The sequence below is a fragment of the Tripterygium wilfordii genome, chromosome 16 (genome assembly GCF_013401445.1).
Source record: "Tripterygium wilfordii isolate XIE 37 chromosome 16, ASM1340144v1, whole genome shotgun sequence".
In the NCBI taxonomy this organism is placed as follows: domain Eukaryota; kingdom Viridiplantae; phylum Streptophyta; class Magnoliopsida; order Celastrales; family Celastraceae; genus Tripterygium; species Tripterygium wilfordii.
In genome coordinates, this window is record NC_052247.1 from 4452079 (window position 1) to 4474970 (window position 22892).

Here is a 22892-nt window from a genome sequence, read left to right on the forward strand (position 1 = left end):
TTATTACATATTTAAGACAACAATGTAATGGTAATATGATTACTGACAATTGAAAGTCTTACAAAAATAAGAAATCACATTACCAGATTTTTTATGGTATTTCAATAACAATTGCAATTATATCATCACTTTTTTTTTGTAACTACTAGGGAACCACCACAAGACCTGGTCCTTTGTGCTGAGCCCTATATTGTAAACCCCAAGGGGGGAGTCCAGCTACCCCTGCCGAACTTCTGAGCAAGTCACTTGCAGATCCTAGAGGCTCAAGACCCAATCGGCCACTAACCCACGCTTGTCCGAGTGTCCATGATGCATTAATGCAAATGTTTCGACTCGAACCTTGGGTGGACGGGTATCCCGTTAGTCATCAGATAAAAAAAAACGACTCCTAACACAGTAACCTGCGTCCTTATGTGGTCTGTTGCAAAGTTGCAATCAGTCTTCAGTCATCTAATTTTGTATACGTGTGTGTATATATATATATGTATGTGTATTATAAATATATTTTTTTAAAGGGTATTAACCCTGATTTCATTGATAGAAACAATACAAGAACCCACTGTACTGAACTTAAAGATACATCGTTGAATACCAGATAGGCAAAAGGGACTGAATATAAGAGCTAATATATGAAACATCAACGCTCTAGACACCAACATTGGAAACAATAGTCCTCAAATGAAGGCTTCATGTCGGATGAATACCAGCTTTATCACCAGCAGACAACTAGCCAAAAAAGGAGGAGGCTCGTCCATCCAAACCACCGATTCAACAACACGAGTAGCCTCCTTCGCAAGAACATGAGCACACTGATTAATTAAAGGAGCATTGAACATGAGATAGACTCCATTCAATTCCAGAACTCAATGAAGATGTAGCTTCCTCCAAAACACTCCTCCAACTATTCAAATACCTTGTCCCAAGAGAGATAAGATCAACAATTACTTTCAAATCTCCCTCAAAGGCAAGCTTAATTGTTATATCCCAGGGCAATATCAAATCGAACAGCCAACAAAAAAGCTTCAAGCTCAGCATCATCTACATCCAAGACAACAGGGCGAGAGCTATAATGTACCCGGAAAATTGCCAAACTTATCCCGAAGAACAACACCAAATCCAGAAGAACCATTCAACTATTCAAGTTATTAAGAGAAGCATCCCAGTTTAGCTAGACGAAATCACCAGTAGGGGGCACCACTTAGCTGGTACAGATTGAAGGGATTGAGCATCATGGAGACATGGGATACACTACAAGCCACCACCCATAACATCCAAATATGAAGAAGCTGATTGCAAGGCTGAGGCACTAACCTTGGCATGGATAGTTTGATTTTCAACTTCTGTAAGGATTTCGGGCCAGCAGTAAACACATCAAAAGACGCGGACATTGCCAAAGTACATGCAAAACAGTTTCATCGTCTCTCATACAGATAGGGCACAAAGCATGCATCATCCAAAATCCCATGGTCATGATACTTTTGGAAAAAAAAAAAAAAAAAACTCAAATTACATTCTAATGAAGTATAATAGTATAGCAACCAAATACTTTAATGTGATTATCTTGGAAAACACTAAAGAAAGATGGATTAAAATTCCGTTTCGTAAACCAAACACCTTAATAGGATTACTTTATAATCACATTACCACAATTCAATTACTTGTAATGAGAATCCTATTACGATGGCAATACAACGAACCAAATGGGCCCAAATGTAATTCCTTGTAATCCATTTATTGTATTACATTGGAAGACACCAAAAATGGATTACAATTCCGTTTTGAAAACTAAACACCTTAACAAGATTATCTTGTAATCACAAATCACAATGTCGCAAATTGATTTGTGGGAAGGTTTAAGTTCTTCTTGGGCCTCAACTAGGGCTTCTACTAGTTAAGCACAGAACCCATTATCAGGATGATTCAGAAACATTTGTGGGAAGGTTAAAGTTCGTCTTGGGCCTCAACTAGGCTTCTATTAAGTTAAGCCCAAAGCCCATTATCAGGATGATTCAGAAACGGATTAAAAAAAATATTTCCGTTGCCGGGACTTGAACCCGGGTCTTTCGGGTGAGAGCCGAATATCCTAACCAACTAGACTACAACGGAATTGCTGGTTGCGATTTACGCTTATACAAAATGAATTAATGACTCATGTCTCAAACCATGAGAATCTCGAAATATCATCCCCTTAACACTTTCGTAGATTATTCATATGATCTGTATATTTGTCACTTTGATTGCAATATGGTTCTAAGAGTAGCCTGATTTTCATTTGAAGTTCAGACTGAACATGGTTTAGGATTTCTGATTCAGGTTGGTCTGAACTAAAATACCATTTGTTGTACTCGTGAAGGTTTTGTTGATCGAAATGATTCATTGGGTTGCACTTGTATTTGATGCAAATGGGAGAAGAAAAGAAAAGATAAGAAAAGCAGGGTTCAGTGTTCTTTCATAAGTCTCCACAATCATCAGCTGGGAAAAGAACTAAAAAAGAAAGAGTTAATTTAATGTTTGATTTCCTTAACATCTGCTTCAAAAGCTGCTTTTTCTTCTCAACATTTTTTTCCTTTTTCTTATTTCATTCTGAGCATCATTTTCATTCTTTTTCTGATGCAAACCTCGCGTCTCCTCCAATATATGATTTCAGAAAACAAAAACATTTGTACACAAAAAAATTTATAAAAAAAAATAAAATTAGACAGAGCAGGAGATATATATAATTTAATAGTGGGGGAGATTGACTTCAAGAACCAATGGTTCAAGTGCTCCTTTTTTCTCTCAAGTCTCTGACCCGTCAAGTTCAGATTCAGTGAGTGGGACATTATCTTATCAGGTGTGGTAGTTGGATCTTGACTCAACTCCTAAACCCTCTTGTTTCTCTATTCACATCTTAGTTTGTAAAGCTGAAAATGGCCTAAATCGGAGTTTAGGTATACAGTATGATGGTGTAGGAGTAAAAAAAATAAAGAACTGAAACCTCTACCGTAGCGAACTGAGACACGGGTATCTCGTTCTTTTCAAGGAGATTCGAGCCCTCTATAGTTCTTCTTTGCTTCAAAACTGACGCACCATGATTCTCTTTGCTCGACCCCTCTAGGATACAATAGCCCGACTTAGCCGTATTGTTAGCTCGAACCTGCACTAGAGTTGTTAGCTCGAAGCCCCACAAAGAACACTTTTTTTTTCTCTGTCCAGAGAATATTAGAGAAAGAGTAACAGTCACAAAAATTTATACCCTCCTCTTTCTTCACTCCCTTGCACTCATGAGTTGGATCCATATCCAACCCCATCTCAATTACCCATTAGTTTATTCCCTCTTATTAATTGTTGTTAGCTCTCTTAATTTTTCAATGTATGACTTTATGTTTCCCATTCAATTAGAGAGGTTATATAAGTTACAATAGACAATTTAAATATGATAATAGATAATATAATTGAGTACATTTACAATACTTATTTCCCATTTTATTTAAAAATATACCAACACGATATACTAAAATTGAAGGTAGAGAATGGAAACCTTCTAATAAGTCAATTAAATACGTGAAAAATATCATATACAAACTTAGGGTAGAAATAAAACCCACTGAAAACGAATAAGATAAGCACCATTTTGGTATACAATATATGCTACTTAATAGCATTGAGAGGGTGTCGGTGCACTACTGCACCGTTTAAAAGCCTGTTCACAATTTCAACTGTCAAATTATAAGATTTAGATATGAAGATTATTATTTTATTTAATAAAACAATTTAGATAAAACGGTTCACATCTCTCTCCTGTTTCACTCTCTCTCTCAAAATCAATCCAGTTGGTTCCGTCAGCTCGGATGATGAGAGTTCGATAGTTAAAATCAATAGTGATTCCATGATATTTGTTTGTATTCTCTCAAAATCAACGATGATTCCTTCTCTGTAATTGCATATGCCGATCGCTAGCGCATCCAGGGCCCTGGTGCCCAGCTATGCTGCAGACCTGATATGAAAAAGAAAGCGTGGTTACAAATTTCCTTTTCTATCCCCATCGAATTGTACATCTCTTTTTTTCTTTCTTTGAGACTTGGGGACAAAGACTCAGAGGGAGAAAAGGAGTGACTTGCCAATTGCCAACGTCAATCTCTGTGATTGATCAGGGAGTACTGGGGAGAAATCGATCTCTCTCCTGTTTGCTTTCTAATTTTTTATTTTGTGAGATAGAATACAAATAGGAGTGAAGATTTTGAGAGAGAATACAAATAGGAATTTGAGAAGAAAGTTTTTATTGTATTTTTTATATTTATTAATTAAAAATTAAGAGATTAATGGCCGTCAAATCTTTCCCTCGAGAACTCACGATTGAAATTGTGAACAATCTTTTAACCGGTGCAGCAGTGCACCGGCATCTCCCTCAATCCGTTGTAGTTGTGCATCAAACAACAATTTTGAGGCTCATATTCCAAGACAAATATTATGAGTTTATGACCATTCTGAAATTGTTAAAAGTAGGACAATTCTCATACCACTATGTATTGCACATATCTAAAATATCCTTGATTTTATATGTTGTCACGCTAATACCTTACAATTAGGGTAGGCTCTTACGTAACAATTGGGTCCAAAAGGATAAGACATGTCCATGAACGAATGAAGGGTGGCATTAATGCCCAAAAAGCAGGAACATTGGCATGTGGATGAAAAGTAGTGAGCAATTGCTTTCCCTTGTAAAGCAAAAATTTAGCAAAAAGCAAGGAAGAAAGTGCGCCAAAAAAGGATTCATGGCAGTATGTGCAATTTGGGTCCCATACCCAATTATATATGTGGCCTGTATTTGCTTCAGACAACAAAATATCTTCATTGCTGTATTTTTAGTGTCTTACACCAATGTCACCCACATGGTTGGATCTTGGTGTCTTTGAGCAAATGCTGTCTTAAAAAAGCTTAAAGATGGTGGTTTTATTGTTTTGTCCATATTAATATCATTCCCCACCTTGTTGGTGATCAATCACTTATGTATCCCAGTTTGAGCTTTTGCCATTTGTTTCCCCCCTCAAATTGAACTCTTTAGTCATAATCAGAATGAAATTCTAAATTACATGTCAACTCTCATGACAAACAATTTTGTCAATTACATATATATTGGTTAAAAATTGTAACATATATGCTTTCTAAAATGTTGATATTGTTTGGTTTAACTTTTGTTCGTAGCATATATGTTGTTTATGCTATGCATTTTAGATGTAAATAGAGGAAAAAAAATAAAATAAAAAATAATTTAGAAAATAAAGATAAATATTTAAATTAAGAGTTTCATATTTTTACTTAATTAGACAATAAAGTAAATATTAAATAAAATAATTTACTGCATAATTATAGGAAAACCGTAACTAACAATTTATGACACTTGCTCAAATGATTAATTTCAACATTCCATTAATAAGACTGAGATATATTTGGTCATGAAATTTGGAATTGTCACAAAATTGTTCATATAAATACAATTTTGAAATGATTTCTTTATTGTCCTAAAATTGGCTATAGTTATGTGCCATAAAAAGGTTGGTTGTTTGATAAGCGAGTGACATATATATCCTACTTAATATTGCTTACCAAACCACAACCAGGAAACATGATAACTACAACCTCAAAACAAGTGGTTTGTATTCCATGCTGCATAAACTTTACAAGAATTTTGGATTAGGTTGGCCTCTCTTTCTCAAAAAGATAGGTACTTTCTAGGGGATTAGGTACTTTCTAAGGCTACCAAACCAAGACCTTAGCTCTTGGCCGGTTTCAAAGGTCAAACCCCATGGAGTAGGGATAGGGGCATATTCTTAGAGGATTGTGTGGGGGTTTGGGTACTAGCCCTATCCTCTAGGGGTCTGATGTAATAAAACAGAAAATGCTAAGAAAGTAAGGATTTCAATCTTTTTTATTCCAATTATCTCAAATGCAGTTTTGATAGACGCATATGATCCATGTGAACTCGTATACTTTAATCTCAACATTTGAAATAGTTGAAACAAAAAACACAAAGGAGATCCATAAGATTGCTCAATAAAACCTTCTATTGGTTAGGTAAACAAAAAAAAAAAAACAGCCATCAATCTGTCAGCAGCATTCACAGATGGCAGAACTGAAACGGATTAATTTTGGACTCCTAGCACACTTCCACTGCAACAACTGATCATCAGACCTTTTGTGATCTGTTGCATCTTCTTACATTCTTGTTCAGAGAAAGTCTAAAATGGTCCATTTTGTAAAGTTCAACAAACAAAATACTTGCAGTTAGTGTATATACAGGACCCAGGAAAATTGGGGCAAAGGGTACATTTTCCAGCTCTAGAAAGAAAGTTCTAACCCAGTACACATGGATTTTCATACATCTAAAGATCATTCTCCAACTATACACTCACCACCATTACACACACACATATTTACAGGACAAAAACTCAGCAAACCAAGCAGAGAAAATAAAGATATCTGCGCATACTGTTACAAAGAGGCACTTTTCCTAAAAGAGATTTTATCCCCATCTTATTGCCAACCAGAAACTTATCTCCCCTGGTCTTTGCTTTCAGTCAATCAGCTAGCTAGTTCAGTTAGCATTAAGGCTGATCAATTAAAAATAATCCATGAAGGATGCTGAAAATCTTCCTGCCTTTATGAAACACTGAAGGACCACAGGAAACTACCACACCTTCAAGAGCTCTCCTGGAAGTTGATGGATCTAGACAAGGCAGCAGGATTTGCTTGCAATACCCGAGCGGTTTCAGATATATGATTCCTTTCATCACCCTTTGATAGGAAGGACTTGAATATTCCTCCCCCATTTATTGATTCATTCTTGATTCCCAGTGTTGCCCATATAGAGCTTTTTGCAGCCTCAGTTGGGTCATCAATTCTTAGGGTCTTGGGGACCAAAACACGTCCATTTTTCTGTCTACAAGGCTGTTCCTCAAGATCATCGGATTTATCCATGTTCCCATCCCTTGAATGCTTCCCTAGTGTGGGAGACTTTGGACCGGAGCTTGGAGCCTTTTGGTTTGATGAGGAAGATTGCGGAGATAACGAAGGGATATTCCACGTGGCACCAAAATTACAGTTCCAATAGGCAGGATAGAATGATATGGGATATCCTGGAGGGCAGAAAGCAGGTGAGGGCACTGCAGAGTTCCATGGATAAGCCCAAGGAAGACAAGGAATCGGAGAAGAGAATCCATTAACATTTTGCATTGATGGTTCTTGTGAGCAATTTCTGCCCCCTTCCTCCGCTGAAGTAGAAAGTAAGACGGAAGATCCGCTTGAGCAGTCATCACAATTTTCTCGACCTTTGCAAGGACCTGGATTTCTTTGCTCCTCATGGCCATGAAACCCATTTCTGGTGCCATTGAAGATATCCTTATCAGAAAGAGTTAACACAGAAGCCATAGAACTACATATTGGCTTGTCTAACCCAAAGCTAAGGACTCTGCCATTACTTTTCAATACAGGATGGTGAGTGCCATTTGAAGTTTCCATTCTAGCAGCCTGGAGTGCCTCAGAGATGTTGATGTGATGATAATGTGACACGGAATTCTTGTTCTTGCGGCGTCCCGCTCCAACAGGCACATTTCTCATTGTACCCCCTGCTGTCCAATATCTTTGACAGGCTTTGCAGAAATGACGGGGTTGGTTGACATTGTAATTGTTGTAGTAACAGAACTTTGTATCCATGCTATTGCAGCGGGGGCACGGAAGTATCTTGTCCGGCTTCTTCAAAGTTTTCTCTTGTGAGTTCATTGTCCCACTCTGTTCTTCCTCTGTCATGGTCGTCTTTGGCTTTGCAGATTCTTCGTCAATAGTTGGTGTCTTCGGGTTCACATCACTCTCTTGCATATTCTCTGGATTTGCTGATTCTTCTGTATTTTCAGGGGAAGTATGTTGCATGGTCTCTGCGGCTTTTCCAGCAGGAGAATCCTGAAAATTAAATTAACCATTTATTAGATGCAACAAGTTCATAAGAAACATCTAGAATTTGTTACACAGGAGCCCAACAAGCACTGAAACAAGAGCCAAGAGGAAAAACCAATTTGCTCAAGCTTATCATATGAAAAGTTTGTCTATTAGTCCCAAATTTTCTTCCTCGATCTTCTCCTATTTGTTGCATATGCAAAGCGGCGCAAGTTATACAATAACACTTCTCTATCTTTTGTGAATCCACATAAATTTCTAGAACTCAAGCCTTATGATGTTTTACAAAAACTATGAATACAAAAACAAATGATATAAGGAAAATAGGAAACAATTGAATTGCGAGAATTGACAATATAAATTTCAATAAGCCACACTATGAACATTTCAGGTGCAAGACAATAAGACAAAAAAGCTACATGAGGAATCTGCAATTTTTATGATAAAAAAGGGTATCAACAAAAATCAACCCTGAAAGCCAATGGAACTCTCTAGGTTCCCCAAGATCTTGAACAGCTAAACTAAAGGACAAAACCAAAAGCATCCACAAACAGAGAAGAGAGAAGAAAAGAAAAAACAAGGAACATTCAGTACCCAAAGGTTGCAAAAACCATTCACAATCAACTTTCTGATCACAAAGTCCATTAAATCTTAGCTCAAATGACTAGTAAGGGAACAAGACTGCTACTGATGGTTGATCAATAGACTTACACAGTTCTAAGCCAAAATCATTCAAAGTTACATGAGTGAAAGAAGAAAACTTCATAGAGAAGTTTAATTCATTTGTCAGACATTAGAATAGTTCAAAATACATAAATGAAGGAAATCAAACTCAAAAGCAATAGTTGCTTGGACAAGTATTGTTTACCAAAAGGAATCAAGAAGAAAAGAAACACAATCAAAGAACTGAAAATTCTTACTCTACCAAAATTCCTTTTACTTTTCCTGATTTTAATCAAATCTCCAAAATTATGACCAAATAGAAACAGAGAAGCAAAATCTTTAACGTGAAAAAAACCCTTAGAACCCCAAATAAAGCCTACAAATCCAGCAGACAAGGTAGTCATATCTATGGAGCTAAACCACAAGTACCGTTACCAGCAAACAAAACGAAAATACTAACACCAACTAAAATCGACTCTGCAACTCAATTTATACCTTGTCTGCTTTCTCTTCCTCTGAAGACTCCGTCCCAGTAGAGCTCCGTTCAAAGTCGAAGATCTCCGGAGTACCGAAGCCTTCCAGCACGGGGATTTCCTTGCCGAATAGCTTGATAGCAGGGTCTTTAGTTTCCCGCATTTTCTCGGTAACCAAACAGGATGAAGAAAGTAAGAAACCGCGCGAGAAAGTTTCTCTGAGTATTGAATTGGGCATGCACGGAAGGAAGTGTCGTATCTGCGGAGTATTTGATACGTTTCAAGCAGAAGTGGACGCCACGTCAGCACTAGAGCTTGATTTTCAGCCACATATTTATGTGGCCTTGAGATTTTCTCCCTTCCCCACCAACTTTATGACTCTTTATACGGTAGCACGGATCAACGGTGAATCCCGTTCCTAAATGGGATGGGAATCACTTCAATTTTGGCTTTAATTCACTATCAAAAATCAGGTTAAATTATTAACATGGAGCATCGGTGAAGAAAAGGGATGAGAAATTCTTGACTGTAATTTTGGCTTTAATTCCCTATCAACAATTATGTTGAATCATTATTTTTTTGAAATGTAATATTAGAGTTTTATGAGATAGGAATCAGTGTTTAAGAGTTAACGTTTAGGATTTAGAGCGTGTTTGGATTGAGGGATTATAATTTACGAATATCAAAATACTATTAAAGATTAAAGATTTAAAATTTTCGTTTTCAAAATCAATTATATTATAATTTATGAAAATCAAAATATTCAATAACATATTTTAATTCATAATCTAACGTACTTTTGAGAGAGTGTAAGAGTAAAAAATTAGAGTCTCTATCCCTTCTGCAATATTCTAGTCAGCAATATGAGCTCCTTGGGAGTTGCTCCAGGTAGCAAGGTATTGGTTGACCGTTGTTACGTGGCATAAAAATATTGGTTGAATAAAGAGTAGGATATTACCGTCCAACTCTTTAAATAGTTGACAGGCTTTCCACTTTTTGGATTTATTTTGGAGTCCATCCGAATAATAATTAATAAAGGTCGGCCTTGACAGCTCATATGATATTAATGTTAGTGGAAAAAGCTATTTCTTGATAATTAAAATTTAAATAATAATGGGATCCACTTTGGCCCTGTTTTTTTTTCTAAGGGAAAAAAGGAAGTATATTAGCCAAAAGAAAGTACATCACTAAGATAAACCTGTTTAACAGAGGCAGGGACATCACCTAATAGAAAACCTGGAACCTCATATAAACGGCCCAGTCGAGCTAAACTATCAGCAACCCTGTTGTTAGGCAGTTGCAATGGTAGACAATTATTGAGCCAACAAAGATATTGTCTTTTACTGATGTGGCTGTATTGTAAAACGTGTTTTGCTTATGTGGCTGTATTGGGAGAAGTGTTTTACTGATGTGGATGTATTGATATTTGGTGTTTTGATGTAGTTTTGTTGTGGATAATATGGAGGAATGAAATGTTGTTAGGTTGGGTGGAAAGAGAAAATGTGTGGGAAGAGAAAGTGTATAGAAATTTGTGTTTTACTGATGTAGTTGTATTAGAATACGTGTCTAACTTGACTTTTTATGTAATAGAGGTGGGGCCCAAAATTAATTTTGTTGGGGACATTTCCCCCTAACCCATTGCAAGTGCCCTTACCCCTTGGGGTATAGACTACATAACATGAAAGACTAGCTAATAGAGATCTAATGCTGGTCAGTAAATGTCCATAACCCACAAGTTCACACACTCTGAATTTTTAATTGCATTCACTATTTCAAGAGCATCCCCTTCTAAGATGATAGTTCTGATGTCCAAATCGATCGCCATCTGGGCCCCACAAATTGTCCATATGAGCAATCTATGAAAACGTCCATGTCAGCACTGGGAAAACTGGGACGATAATTAATGGGACGCGTATCCTTTTTGTAAAATGAATAACCATTTAAATTAGTCAATTGTAGAAAGTTCGTCCTCAATATTAAAAATAATTTGCCCGAAATTAAATGGAAAATCATACCCTTCATATAGGGAAATCCCGAAACTCATCAAATATCTTTAATCAAATTCTCTTCCAAGGCCAAACTCTAATTTTGCATCTCCACTTTCTCTCTCCTTTGGGTCAGATTTTTCATATAAGAAAGGGCATTATAATTTTTTGTTACCATGTTTGTTACTGCATTGGAGGCCTGATTTTGTGGTTTAGGGGGAAAAAAATGCAGTTAGGCCATTTGGTTCTTATCGAGAGATGCTCTTACATTGAGATCTATTGTTAAAACTTCTTTCTTATTTAATGTTTGGTCCTTTCTCCAAAAATTGCAATGTGCATCTTTGAATTCAACTTTATCAACTCAACTATAGGATGAGTTTCATTTCTGTCCCTAAACTTTTTTTTTTTCACCCATTTGCGTCCCTCAACTACTGAAAAGTATCATTTTCGTCATTTCAAGTAAGATTGAGGATGGGAAAAATCTGATCTGACGAACAATATGATGTCACGTAGGATTTTTCAGTGGTCGGATTTATTCAAGTGATAAACATGATACTTTCCCATAATTGGGGGACGAAAAGAGAAAAAGAAACTAAGGAACGAAAATGAAACCCGATCAATAGTTGAGGGATGAAAAGTACTCTTTTGCCCAAATATGGAGACAAGTGTTTAGTTTTTCAAACTACATTTTCAAGTGTTTTCAAAACAGTCTACAAATGAGAAATTTTGAACAGTTTAAGAAAATCAAATGGGTATCATCAGGCAGTTATATCCTCAGGCACTTATAGGATTATAGTGGAGGTTTCAAGTACGAAACGATACAATTTCACATACACTAAAACAATTTTTCAACCAGTTGTTACAGAAGAAAAATATTCAGTAGACAAAATTTCATACATATTGATTGATCCAAAATCAGAGTTGGAACACCAAAAGAACAACCTCCATCCCCAGAAAAAAGCTACACATTCCGTAAATTGTCCTCCATGAAATAATAACAAGCGGTTATGCACACTTCTGTATGGTAAAACCATGCTTGTCGCCAATACGGATTTATGTATGGAACTGCTGCTATTCCCAATAGTACTATAACATAAGACACCACAAAACTCACATAGAAAACTAGTGTCTATCAAAACATTGTCTTCATCTTCACTGAGAAAGGCATTAGGAGATGGTAATTCTGAAGTAGTTTCTATGCAACTTATATTCAATGGAGGTCCACATAGAAAAGGGTTTCCCTCATAGCTACTTTCATCAAAGGTTATAAACTGACCTTTCCTGTCTGGAACCGGACCAGACAAATTGTTGTGTGCTACTCTGAAAAATGCTAGAGAGTTCAACTCTATAAGTTGAGGAGGGACTTGACCAATCAAGTAATTATAAGAAAGATCCAAACTCTCAATCTGCTTCAAGTTTGCAAACGTTGTGGAGATTTGTCCCGTCAAATTGTTGTGTGATAGATTCAAAGATTTGATATTACTTAAATTTCCAAATTCAATTGGGATTTCACCGGAGAATTTGTTGCAAGACAAATCAATTCTGAACATGGAATTGATAATCATTCCTGAGTAATTAAGGGACCTACTCTTTTAACATAAACTCCACAACTTCATCCCCCTTAGATGTAAAATATATGTACCAAGTTGGCGTCCACTCTAGCTTCAAAATTTAAATTACTCAAACAAGGAGGCAGACCACTAGATAAATTATTCCACGAAAGATCCAAGATGCTTATTTGTTTTAGATTGCATAACGCAGAAGGACACCCAACCTTGAGACATTGCCGAACCAACTTGGAATGATGCCGCTAAAGCTGTTATCTCTAAGGTCCACCACCAGAATAGAAGAGTTGTTAAGAAAATCATGTGGTAATCGACCTTGCAGCATGTTATTATTCAAATGGACATGGTTGAGAGACTGTATTTTGCTAAAGCAAGGTGGTATAGAGCCAGATAGATAATTCTTAGACAACTACAGAAAACCAAGTTCATGAAGCTTGCAAAAGTCCGACGGAATAGTTCCCTTAAAGTAATTATTGGACAGACTAATACTAGATAAATAGGAGATGTTTGATAACCATCTTGCAAGCTTGCCAGATAAGAAGTTACTGCTAAAATCCAATTGTGTCAAAAAAGAGGAAAAGGTTGAGAAATTAGGTATATCTCCCACAAAGTTGTTGCCATCCAACTCAAGAGTCCATAATGTGGTGGTAGAGTTAAAATCAGTAGACAGTATATGGCCATGCAATATGTTGTTTGATAGTTTAATTACCCTCAACGAGGACCTTAGCTTGTCAGACTTCCATGGTATTCCTCCATAAAATTGATTGTTTGATAAGTCCAAATCTTCTAATGACTCCATCTCACCCAAGCTAGCAGGGATCTCTTCGCGGAAAAAATTTCCAGGCATCTCTAAGTACTGCAGAATTGGAAAAATTACACTAACATTTGTAGGAATTTGACCTTCTACCTGGTTGTCAGATAAATCTATCCGATAGAGATGTAGCTTAGAATGTGATGGCAGTAACAATGGACCCGTAAAGTAGTTACCTCCCAAAACAATACTATATAATAATGTGTTATTCTCAAGCAACCAAGAAGGGAACACACCTCCAAATTGGTTAGATCAGTACTTCTCAAATCATTTTGATGATAGAGGAAGCTGGGAAGATGTTGTTTCGAATTCTTGAAAAGAGAACTCCCCAAAATCAGTGACTGTAGTTGAAATCTTGGAATCCAGAATTGGCTATCAAGAACTTGAACAATGTTATCAGCTAGGAAATTCCAAAGATTTGACAGATTTGCCATTGGCTTTAATGATATTGGGACTTCAATGTGATTGGATATGGAAGTGGAGGCAATATTTCCAATGAATTGATTGGAATAGATATCCATATCTTGAAGAGATGACAAGTTTCCTAAACATGGTGGGAGTGTCCCTTCAAGTTCATTTGAATTGAGACGAAGCACTTGCAAGTTCTTCAATTTGCACCAGCCTGCAGATTAAAGAATTGATTTGCTTCTTACATTAAAACTTGAACATTGTAAAATGTTACTTTTGGGAGAAGAGATGAGATAAATTGAGGAAAAAATGTAAAATTGATATATATAAAATCAATCACCTTGATTAGGTAGGATACCCTTGAGTCCACAATTTTCCAAACTTAGAACTCTAAGGTAAGTCAATGATCCAATGCTTTGGAGAAAGTCTGTACGCAGACTAGAATCAGCCAGGTCCAAATATTCCACCACGCTCAAGTTTCCCAACTCTGTGCATACACATGTAGGTAGTGTTGTAAATAAACAACACACAAACAATAGAGCAATAAACATAACAATCAAAAGAGAGAAGGACATAAGGTTTACGTGGTTTAACAAATATACCTTGAGTGGTTGTTGTTCCATTTAAGTAGTTATTTGTAAGAATAAGTGTCCTGAGGTTTGGGAGTGATCCTAATGATTACAGTTGAATACTTGTATTGATCTGTTGGCCTCCTAGATCAAGAACTTTTAACTTGTTCAAAGTTCTTTTGCCTGCAAAGAAAGAGAAATAAAACAAAAGAAAAAATGTAAACTAATAAACCTTTAAAATATAGATTAGAATGTTAAGCAATTATTAACATATTAATCAGCAGCAATGATAGGGATTCCAGCAGGTATCCCAGTCATCATCCCAACGATTAAGTTGTACATAGGATTTCATGTATATCATATGAGACATGTAGAGCACATGAATTCACTTGCATCCAACTCAACAGTTGGGATAACTAAGATACATAACAAACTATTGATATCTTTTATCATTTTTGATTAATTAGAGGTGTGAAAGTTCACTACCAGAAAACTACACTATTTTTAAAGAGATTATGACTCAAACTCGGATGCGCCAGATTATTCCCTAAAATTGCTCGTCCAGCACCCATGCATGGAAAAATATTCATTAACCATTCTCAAATTATACCTTGAAGAGATGCAAAGCCTTCAATCTTATTCCCGCTTATATGTAACTCCTCCAAGTTGTTTAGATCGTGTAGCTCTGTCAAGAAAGTAAAGCACTTTTCAATATAGAAATGGTTGAACCAAAACCAGAAGCCTCCACAATCGTTTGCTTTTCAATTCATATGAAAACCTATTGAATACGGACCATGGCTACGAATTGTTCCCTTCAATTGATTGTAATTCAGATATACAAATTTTAAGGAAGAAAGACCATTCAGAGATGACAGGATGCTGTTATGGAAATCGTTAAAGTCAAAGTCAAGCAGCTCCAGATTGCTCAACCTTGATGATAGTATGTCAAATCCTGCGAGCAACTAAGCAAGTACTTTAAAAAAAAACACAAAAAACATGAGAGCGAATTCCAAAATAATTAAAGCAAATAATATAGTATAAGTAAATGAAAATGATAAAGATCCCAGAACTTGATATACCAATTATCCCAACTGCTGAGTTGGATGCACAAGATTCAAGCTAGGAAGCACCGACTCGTATACGGGATGCGGGTGCGGGGACGCAGGGATTCGCAAAACCTCAAAGAATCCTGTATTTGAGTGCGGGGGGACTCGGCAAATAAAAAATATTTATATATATTTTATATACATATTAGAGAATTGTATATAAACAAATTCAACCCAAATTAAACATAGTTGCCATAATAGTTGAGTGGGACCTTTGACTGGTCTTCGGAACAATGCATTCTTTTAGTCATTGTACTCTAAAAAAAATACTTAGGAACAAATGCATTTTTTTTTAGGAATTTTCTAATTTGGCAGTAAAATAACAAAAATTAATTAATCGGGCCACATGGATCTATCGATTTGTGTTGGTGTTAAATGTGGGAATATAATTAAATAAAAAAAATACCTACCTGATATTTGCAGAGGAGAGGCGCGATGACAATCGAGACCACTGAGGCGATGAAGGTGAAGTCGAAGTCGACCACCGAGGTGACGAAGGTGAAGTCGTGATCGACAAAGAATGAAGAAGTGGAGACAGAAGGCAGAAGCACAATATAAAAAAAAATTGATGGGTTGATGGGAGAAGAGAAGAGAAGCGAAGAGGTCGATCACATACCTGAGATTCAGTGGCGAAGTCGACGATGAAGAGATGAAGTGTGAAAGGAGAGTAGGTCTTCGATTCAGAGCCGGTGTTCCATTCAGAGGTCTTCGATTCAGGGCTTCGCGTGTGGAAAGAGAGCTTCAGAGGAGGTCTTCAATATAGAGTTCGCGTGTGGAAGGAGAGAAACAGAGCAGGTCATGAGTGGTTTTAAGTGGAAATCCGAGTCCCCCCGCGTGGATGACGAGTCCTCGGTGAGTCATTGTTGTGTTTACTGTTATGACGCGGTGAACGCGAGTCATAGCGGTATTTTTGCGCGTCTACTGCGTTGGCAAACTAAGTTCGTGTGATGCGGACTCAGCACCCATTTTGCCAAGTCTGTGCTTCCTGGAATTCAAGTGAATTCGTGAGCTCCAAATGTGTTACATGATGGACAAAAAATGTGCATACAAATCAACAACTAGAATAACTAGGATACCGACTGTTGGGATCCCTATCGTAACTAAAAAATAATTCAAATTAATTTCACAAAATACACATTTGAGAACCTTCATTCTCAATGCAACCAACTATATTATTGAATCCCAAGTGAAGTTCTTTTAGTTCTTCAAACGGGAGAAACGAAGAGGCATTGATATACAACACCGACTAGTCCAATCCTCTACTATCATCTAGTGAGAGTGTGTAATTACTCGCCCTATGGCAGGACTGCACTCAACCCATCCCCACTTACAACAGTCTGAAGTCTCCTCATCCTCAACCAGTTTAACTGATTGAATAAAGGTTTGAGTTGCAAGAGAGCAAGTTTCTCCTGCTCCTAGCACCTTCCACAATCTATTGATACCCACATGAATATCACAATACATATCCACTTTGGTCCTATGTCTTTGTATGTTGATCAACCACACAAGTTGATCCATTCATTTATACTGATTAGAGTGGCTCGATTCTAATTATTATTCATTACTTTAATTTAAGAAGACCATGACTTTGACTTGTGTAAAAAAAGTATACAAGTTGTCAATGTGTGGATAACATATCTGGGTTTTATAAAAACGGAGTCCCACCATGCACTTTGCAGGGACATTTTTCCTAAAGCTAGAATTGACATTATGTGGAAGATTGACAGAGAGGAAAACTAATAATCACGACAGAAGATGCATATACATATACATATATATGACGAATTCTCTAATGCGCACCTAATTTATGCACTTAAGATACGCACCACTTTTTAAGGGTGCGGATGAGTGAAATGACAAGTGGAGCCCATTGTTTTGGGTCCCACATGTTTCAAATCAATGGTGAAAACATAGGTGCGTAAATAAGGTGCGCATAGGAGAATTCCCAAAACCAAGTAACATGGCACATTGACAAAGGTTGGCAAAAGACTATCAATTAATATTCAATATATTATGAGGAAACATGCCAAGACCTATCTCTAACATGACTTTATAAGTCAAGAACTTCATTTGTGAGTTCAAGAAATTTTGATGTTGAGTTTTTGAGACGTATTTTTCCAACCTTTGTCAATGTGCCGTGTTGCTTGGAGATATATATATATAACACGGCACATTGACAAAGGTTGAAAAAATGCGTCTCAAAAACTCAACATCAAAATTTCTTGAACTCACAAATGAAGTTCTTGACTTATAAAGTCATGTAAGAAATAGGTATTGACGTATTTCCCCACAACATATTGAATATTAATTGATAGTCTTTTTCTAACATTTGTCAATATGCCGTGTTGCTTGGTTTTGTCGTATTATTTGTTTTCATTCTAATGGTTGTGAATCACATTTACATTCTCAAGATTTGTTGTATATATTCCACCGATTTGACTTGGTCACAAGTATTGGTACAAATAATTGTGGAGAATATATATGAAAAAAAAACCATTGGCTACAAAACCAATAATCACGGCAAAAGAAACTACCCTCTCCTATTATGTTAGTCTAAAATTGAGAATTATATTTTAACATGGGGATAACTACCAAAATGACCCCTGTACTTTTGAAAAAAATTATTGATTAAACCTTCTATTTTGTTTTGGGCTTAACAAGCTCTTGTAGTTTGAAGTTTGGTCTTCGTAAGCCCCTGAACGTTAAATTTAGCTAATGTGGACTAATATGTGACATGGCTAGTGCTATTAAAAAATTACTCGAATAATCAAACAGTCGGTTGTTTCCAAAAGAATTTAATGAGAACTAACTGAAATAATCGACAGATCGGTCGGTTAAATTCTTTCCAAAAAACCGACCATTTACACCCCTAGACATGACTCTGATTTGTAATAAAAATAAAATGATGTATAAAATATGACATGACTACCAACAAAAAATAAACATAATTCAGTTGATCAAGGACATGGCTCCCTCACCAGCAAAACCAGGATCATGTTACAAGTACGCACAAATGGATTAAATCCATGGAAACCCGTCCAATAAAAGATACCTACAACATCCCCAACTATTCCTTCCCTCAGATAAACACATTAAAAGATCAAACACTGCAGGTTTGACTTACAAAGAGTGTATGTATCCATCAGAACCAAAGATAGAGTTTGAGCCAATACCCATCTGAGGCAAGTGCTTCAATATTATTTTTCAAGTGATTGAGTCGAGAAATTTCAAAACTAGTCTTCCATGGACTGGTCTCGGCGAGGTTGCTGGAATTTGGGCATTTTTGCGCATCAGAGCAGGGGTTGATCACCCTCTCCAATTTCATTGGCTTGGTGAAGTAAGTGTTGGCAAAGATTTAGGTTTATGGTATTTGAGCCTTTGTTTTTCATCCGAATCAAGAACAGTAATCATTTTGACGGAGAACAAGGTGGGGAAGAAGAAGGAGATGGAATTCTGAGGAAGAAGAGGGGATTTTGACCCATTTGTTTAAAGTTCAGGAGCTTAATTGACTCATTACACTAAAACAAGTACTCTTTTATATATTATATGTCGCCGCAATTACTTCATGCAGTGACATAAATCAGTCGCTGCGGACCTACCGCACAAGGACGTGTCGCAAAAGGTATTTGCGTCGAGAAATTGTATCGCCGCAAAACGGATAACCTTTTGAGGCGACAATACTGACACCGTAAAATGGATGCCTTTTATGGCGACTGCTGTATCTTTAGAGGCGACATCAATGGCGCCGTGAAAGCTCTTGTTTCATTTGGCGGCTACATTTTGTCGCCACAAAATGTTACTTTTAGTGGCAGTTCATCACGTAGGTAGAATTTGTTTAAATTGTACGCTGCCCACTAAAATGGGATTCCCATAAGTATCTAGTGCTTCAAATAGGGAGCAACTTAACCCAAAGCCCAAAAGACAAACCAAAATCTTCCTCGCTTTTCACAAGCATTGAGTTCCATATAAAATTGATCCCTATTCAATGCTAAGAAGAAACAGATTGTTGCTGAAAAAAGCAATTAAAAAGTAGCTTAAAACACTCTGAGGATAATCAGGAAAGACATTTGCATCTATCCTACGTATAACAAAAAAATTCACCCAAGTAAAGGCAACTGATAAAACCGAACATTGCTCATACCCCCTAGAAGGATTCCAACCAAACTTCAAGCACATGATATAATGATCAAGACTGCTCATGCACAAGCAAATTTCAAACCCAGAACCCATCACAAGCATGAAAACAGACTTTAACCAAGAAAACCCCATCACTGCAAATAAAGCTACAAAACGAATCCAACTAACGATCCAGGCTCAACCAATCACAAAAAATAAATCCATGGCAACACACAATCTATTCTGACATAATAGTATTTGTGCCTAAATTAACGGTGAACAACAAAGCTCTACAGAAAACTTTGGCAGCCCACCCTCACCCACCAACTCCTAGCCTTTGGTGGCATCATGAAAATCTACATTGTGCCAATACTCTCCCATACTGTCAGCATAAAAGACCCATATAGGTACTCCTAAATAAAATAGAGAAGGTATAATCTAACTCACTAACAGTCTTGACTCAGTCATACCACCAACCAGCAACAATTGATCTACAGCCTCTTCATTTATGCCTATAGTATCAATATCACAGAGATGCCCATTTTTTTATAGTTGTAGTTTAATAGCAGAATATCCTCAAAGTGGCTTAACTTAAGTGGGGGCATCAAAAGGGAAAGCAACTTTTCATGCAGTGCATAAATATCAATAGAAATTTGGATTTTCTAAGCAGAAAACCTAGAAGACAGCCAACAATGCAAAGCAATAACAAATTAAGCCACCAAATCCACAAGTCCATGTAAAGAAAATGACATACATGTGAATGTAGAGCTTGCTAAAACCCTTCATCCACCAATCTCACCACTGTACAAGAAAAAACTTCAAAGCTCTTGTTTAAACACATATAACATGTGTTTAAAATAAGGGAAAAAGATTACTAACCTTGAAGCTCTTTCATTTTTCAAAAAATTACTCATGGTATTATATTAGGCTGAACTATCCTGAAACAAAAGGGAAGAAAATAGAAAATATAAAGAACTTATTAATTCTATTAGATTTTATAGACATATATGTTACTTACATCATAAGTACGTCCTCAAGATTGTTGTTGATGTACCATAAACTTTACTAAAGTGGCCTGAACTGCTGCGTTAACACGAGATTCAAAACATGCTTCAACACGAGATTCAGCCATCGTTAATGCAGCTTGAACACGGGCATCAAAAGTCTCTTCCAATTTTGTGACCGCAAATTCATTACTTTTTAAACATTTGTTCAATTAGCTCTTGCAAATGGTTCCGCCTAGTTATAGCACCCCTAAGACCACATCCAAGCCCCCTAGCATGTCCTGACCTTTCACCAATGATACATACAAAAGCTTCTTTTGGAGTTAGATACACCAAGCCTTCACCTGAATGTGAGGATTGCGGCTAGCTTAGAAGATTCATCATTACCTCCTATATTTTAACACATAAAGATGATTGAATCAATTAGAGTAAATAAATAACCAATCACATTCGAATAATTCAGTAAAATGTCCTACACGGGAATTCTTAGATTTTTCGTTAGCCCATGTATGACACATAAGATATAGATACATATATATTTTTTTTTTTAACTTACCTTAAATTAAACAGAAATTATAAAAGAGAACTCAATTAAAGTGTAATGACTGAATTGTAAATAGAGGAAAGTTGAGGATAGAATGGTCTTTGGACAACAATGTTTTAAAAAAGTAAAAAAATAACGTGTGGCTATCATGGGAAGCCACAACCAGAGAGAAGGATAAGCAAACCCACGGCAGATCAGATGGGCCATCTCTCCATCAATTTCCTCTGCAGTCTCCAATATCTCTCAAGTTTCCACAGAGGCGTCTCTCCCTCTTCAGGTATGTGATTACCCTCCTCAATAACCTATCGTTGTTGTAAAACATGATCAAATTGATCAGATTAGAGAGACTGAGAGAGGTGGAGGCTAGGGAGAGAGACGGGTCGAGATTAGATTGAAAGAAGATCGGAGTCGTGAACAGGAAAAGCTAAAAAGATAGGATTCTCGTCATCTCTTCAGGTCAGGCCTCATACTAGAGGGGGTTGATGGACATGAAATTAGATCTTTTCAGAGAGAGGTGGAGGTTAGGAGACTTAAGGTTGTGGTGTGGAGTATTGTAGAATGTAGACTTTTGTAAAGTAATAATGATGTACAGCTGTAAACAACCAAAATTAAAGGCTTTAGTTTTTGTTTTAGATAAGAATCACCAAATATATATACACATATATATACATATATGAGGAATTCTCCATGAGATCCTAAAATGAGTTCTTAAAATGAGGTTTCAACTTTTAGGGATCAGAAGATTTTTTAAAAAATTTGAAAACAAAATATATTTGTATTTTGATCGGTCTTACGATCCAACGACATATTTTTTGTTCGAAACAAAAATCAAATTCAATATGAAAAGTGTGATAATCTTGGATCGCTGGATATAAAATAAAAGACATTTCATACACATTTTAAGTTGCATTTAATTTTTATTTTGAATAAAAAATATATCGTTTGGTTCGTAAAATCGATTAAAACACAAATATATTTTTCTAGATTTTTCAAAAATGCTTTGGACCTTAAAAATTAATCCTAAAAGTTATGACCTCATTTTAGGAACTCGCTTTAGGACCTCATGAGAGAATTCCTCATACATACATACATACATACATACATACATATATATATATATATAATACATGCATAATATTTTTCGGTTTGACACCGAATTTTTATTTTCAAAACCGAACCGCAAATCGAACACCAAAAATCATAATATAATCTTGAAACGTAACCGAACCGTAAACCGAAAAATCAAACCAAACAAAAATTTTTGGTTTGATTTTTGGTTTGGATTATGGTTTGTATCGGTTTTTTACACCCCTTATTGTGGTGACATTTAGGGCTGTTAAAAATCGAATCAAACCGAAAATAAAATCAAAATTTTTAGCTTGGTTCGGTTTACGGTTTGAAGTTTAGGATATTTTCGGTTTACGGTTCAGTTAGAAAATTATATATTCGGTTTTAAACCGAAATTATTTTTACTTATATATTTATTATAAATATGTATGTTATGTAGTTAATGTCATTATGTTAATATGTTATAATACGTTTACTTTATTAGTTTAAAATCAAACTGTTTAGTTTAAGGCTTTAATATAATAATATTACTTTTAATAAAATTAGAAATTATATACCACTTACTGTCTTAAAATTAGAAATCATATACCACTTACTTAATAAAATTAGAAATTCGGTTTAAACCGAAACCGAAATATACAATTCGATTTA

General features: G+C 36.2%; 2 protein-coding genes, 1 long non-coding RNA gene and 1 other non-coding gene across 8 annotated transcripts; all 4 read right to left on the minus strand.

The window, feature by feature from the left end:
* Positions 1-2033: 2033 nt before the first annotated feature.
* TRNAE-CUC lies at positions 2034-2106 on the minus strand. The gene has a single exon. It is a non-coding gene; the product is annotated as a tRNA-Glu (tRNA).
* Positions 2107-6216: 4110 nt separating this feature from the next.
* On the minus strand, positions 6217-9319 carry LOC119980517 (cyclic dof factor 3-like). Its single transcript, XM_038823244.1, has 2 exons — positions 9088-9319; positions 6217-7935 (listed from the first exon to the last, which is right to left on the minus strand). Exons 1-2 carry the CDS (start codon positions 9301-9303, stop codon positions 6679-6681), a joined length of 1473 nt encoding a protein of 490 aa, XP_038679172.1. The 5' UTR covers positions 9304-9319; the 3' UTR covers positions 6217-6678.
* A 3315-nt stretch (positions 9320-12634) lies between these two features.
* On the minus strand, positions 12635-13673 carry LOC119980810 (receptor-like protein 1). Its single transcript, XM_038823600.1, has one exon. The coding sequence runs from the start codon at positions 13460-13462 to the stop codon at positions 13025-13027; it is 438 nt and encodes a 145-aa protein (XP_038679528.1). The 5' UTR covers positions 13463-13673; the 3' UTR covers positions 12635-13024.
* Positions 13674-13718: 45 nt separating this feature from the next.
* On the minus strand, positions 13719-21728 carry LOC119980812. Of its 5 annotated transcripts, none has more exons than XR_005463930.1 (9): positions 21362-21728; positions 20644-21019; positions 20505-20563; positions 15483-15592; positions 15197-15355; positions 15014-15088; positions 14437-14586; positions 14175-14321; positions 13719-14048 (listed from the first exon to the last, which is right to left on the minus strand). It is a non-coding gene; the product is annotated as an uncharacterized LOC119980812 (long non-coding RNA). The 5 variants fall into 5 exon arrangements; XR_005463932.1 differs by having other exon boundaries at positions 15197-15365; XR_005463931.1 differs by having other exon boundaries at positions 15197-15376.
* Between the last annotated feature and the right edge of the window lie 1164 nt (positions 21729-22892).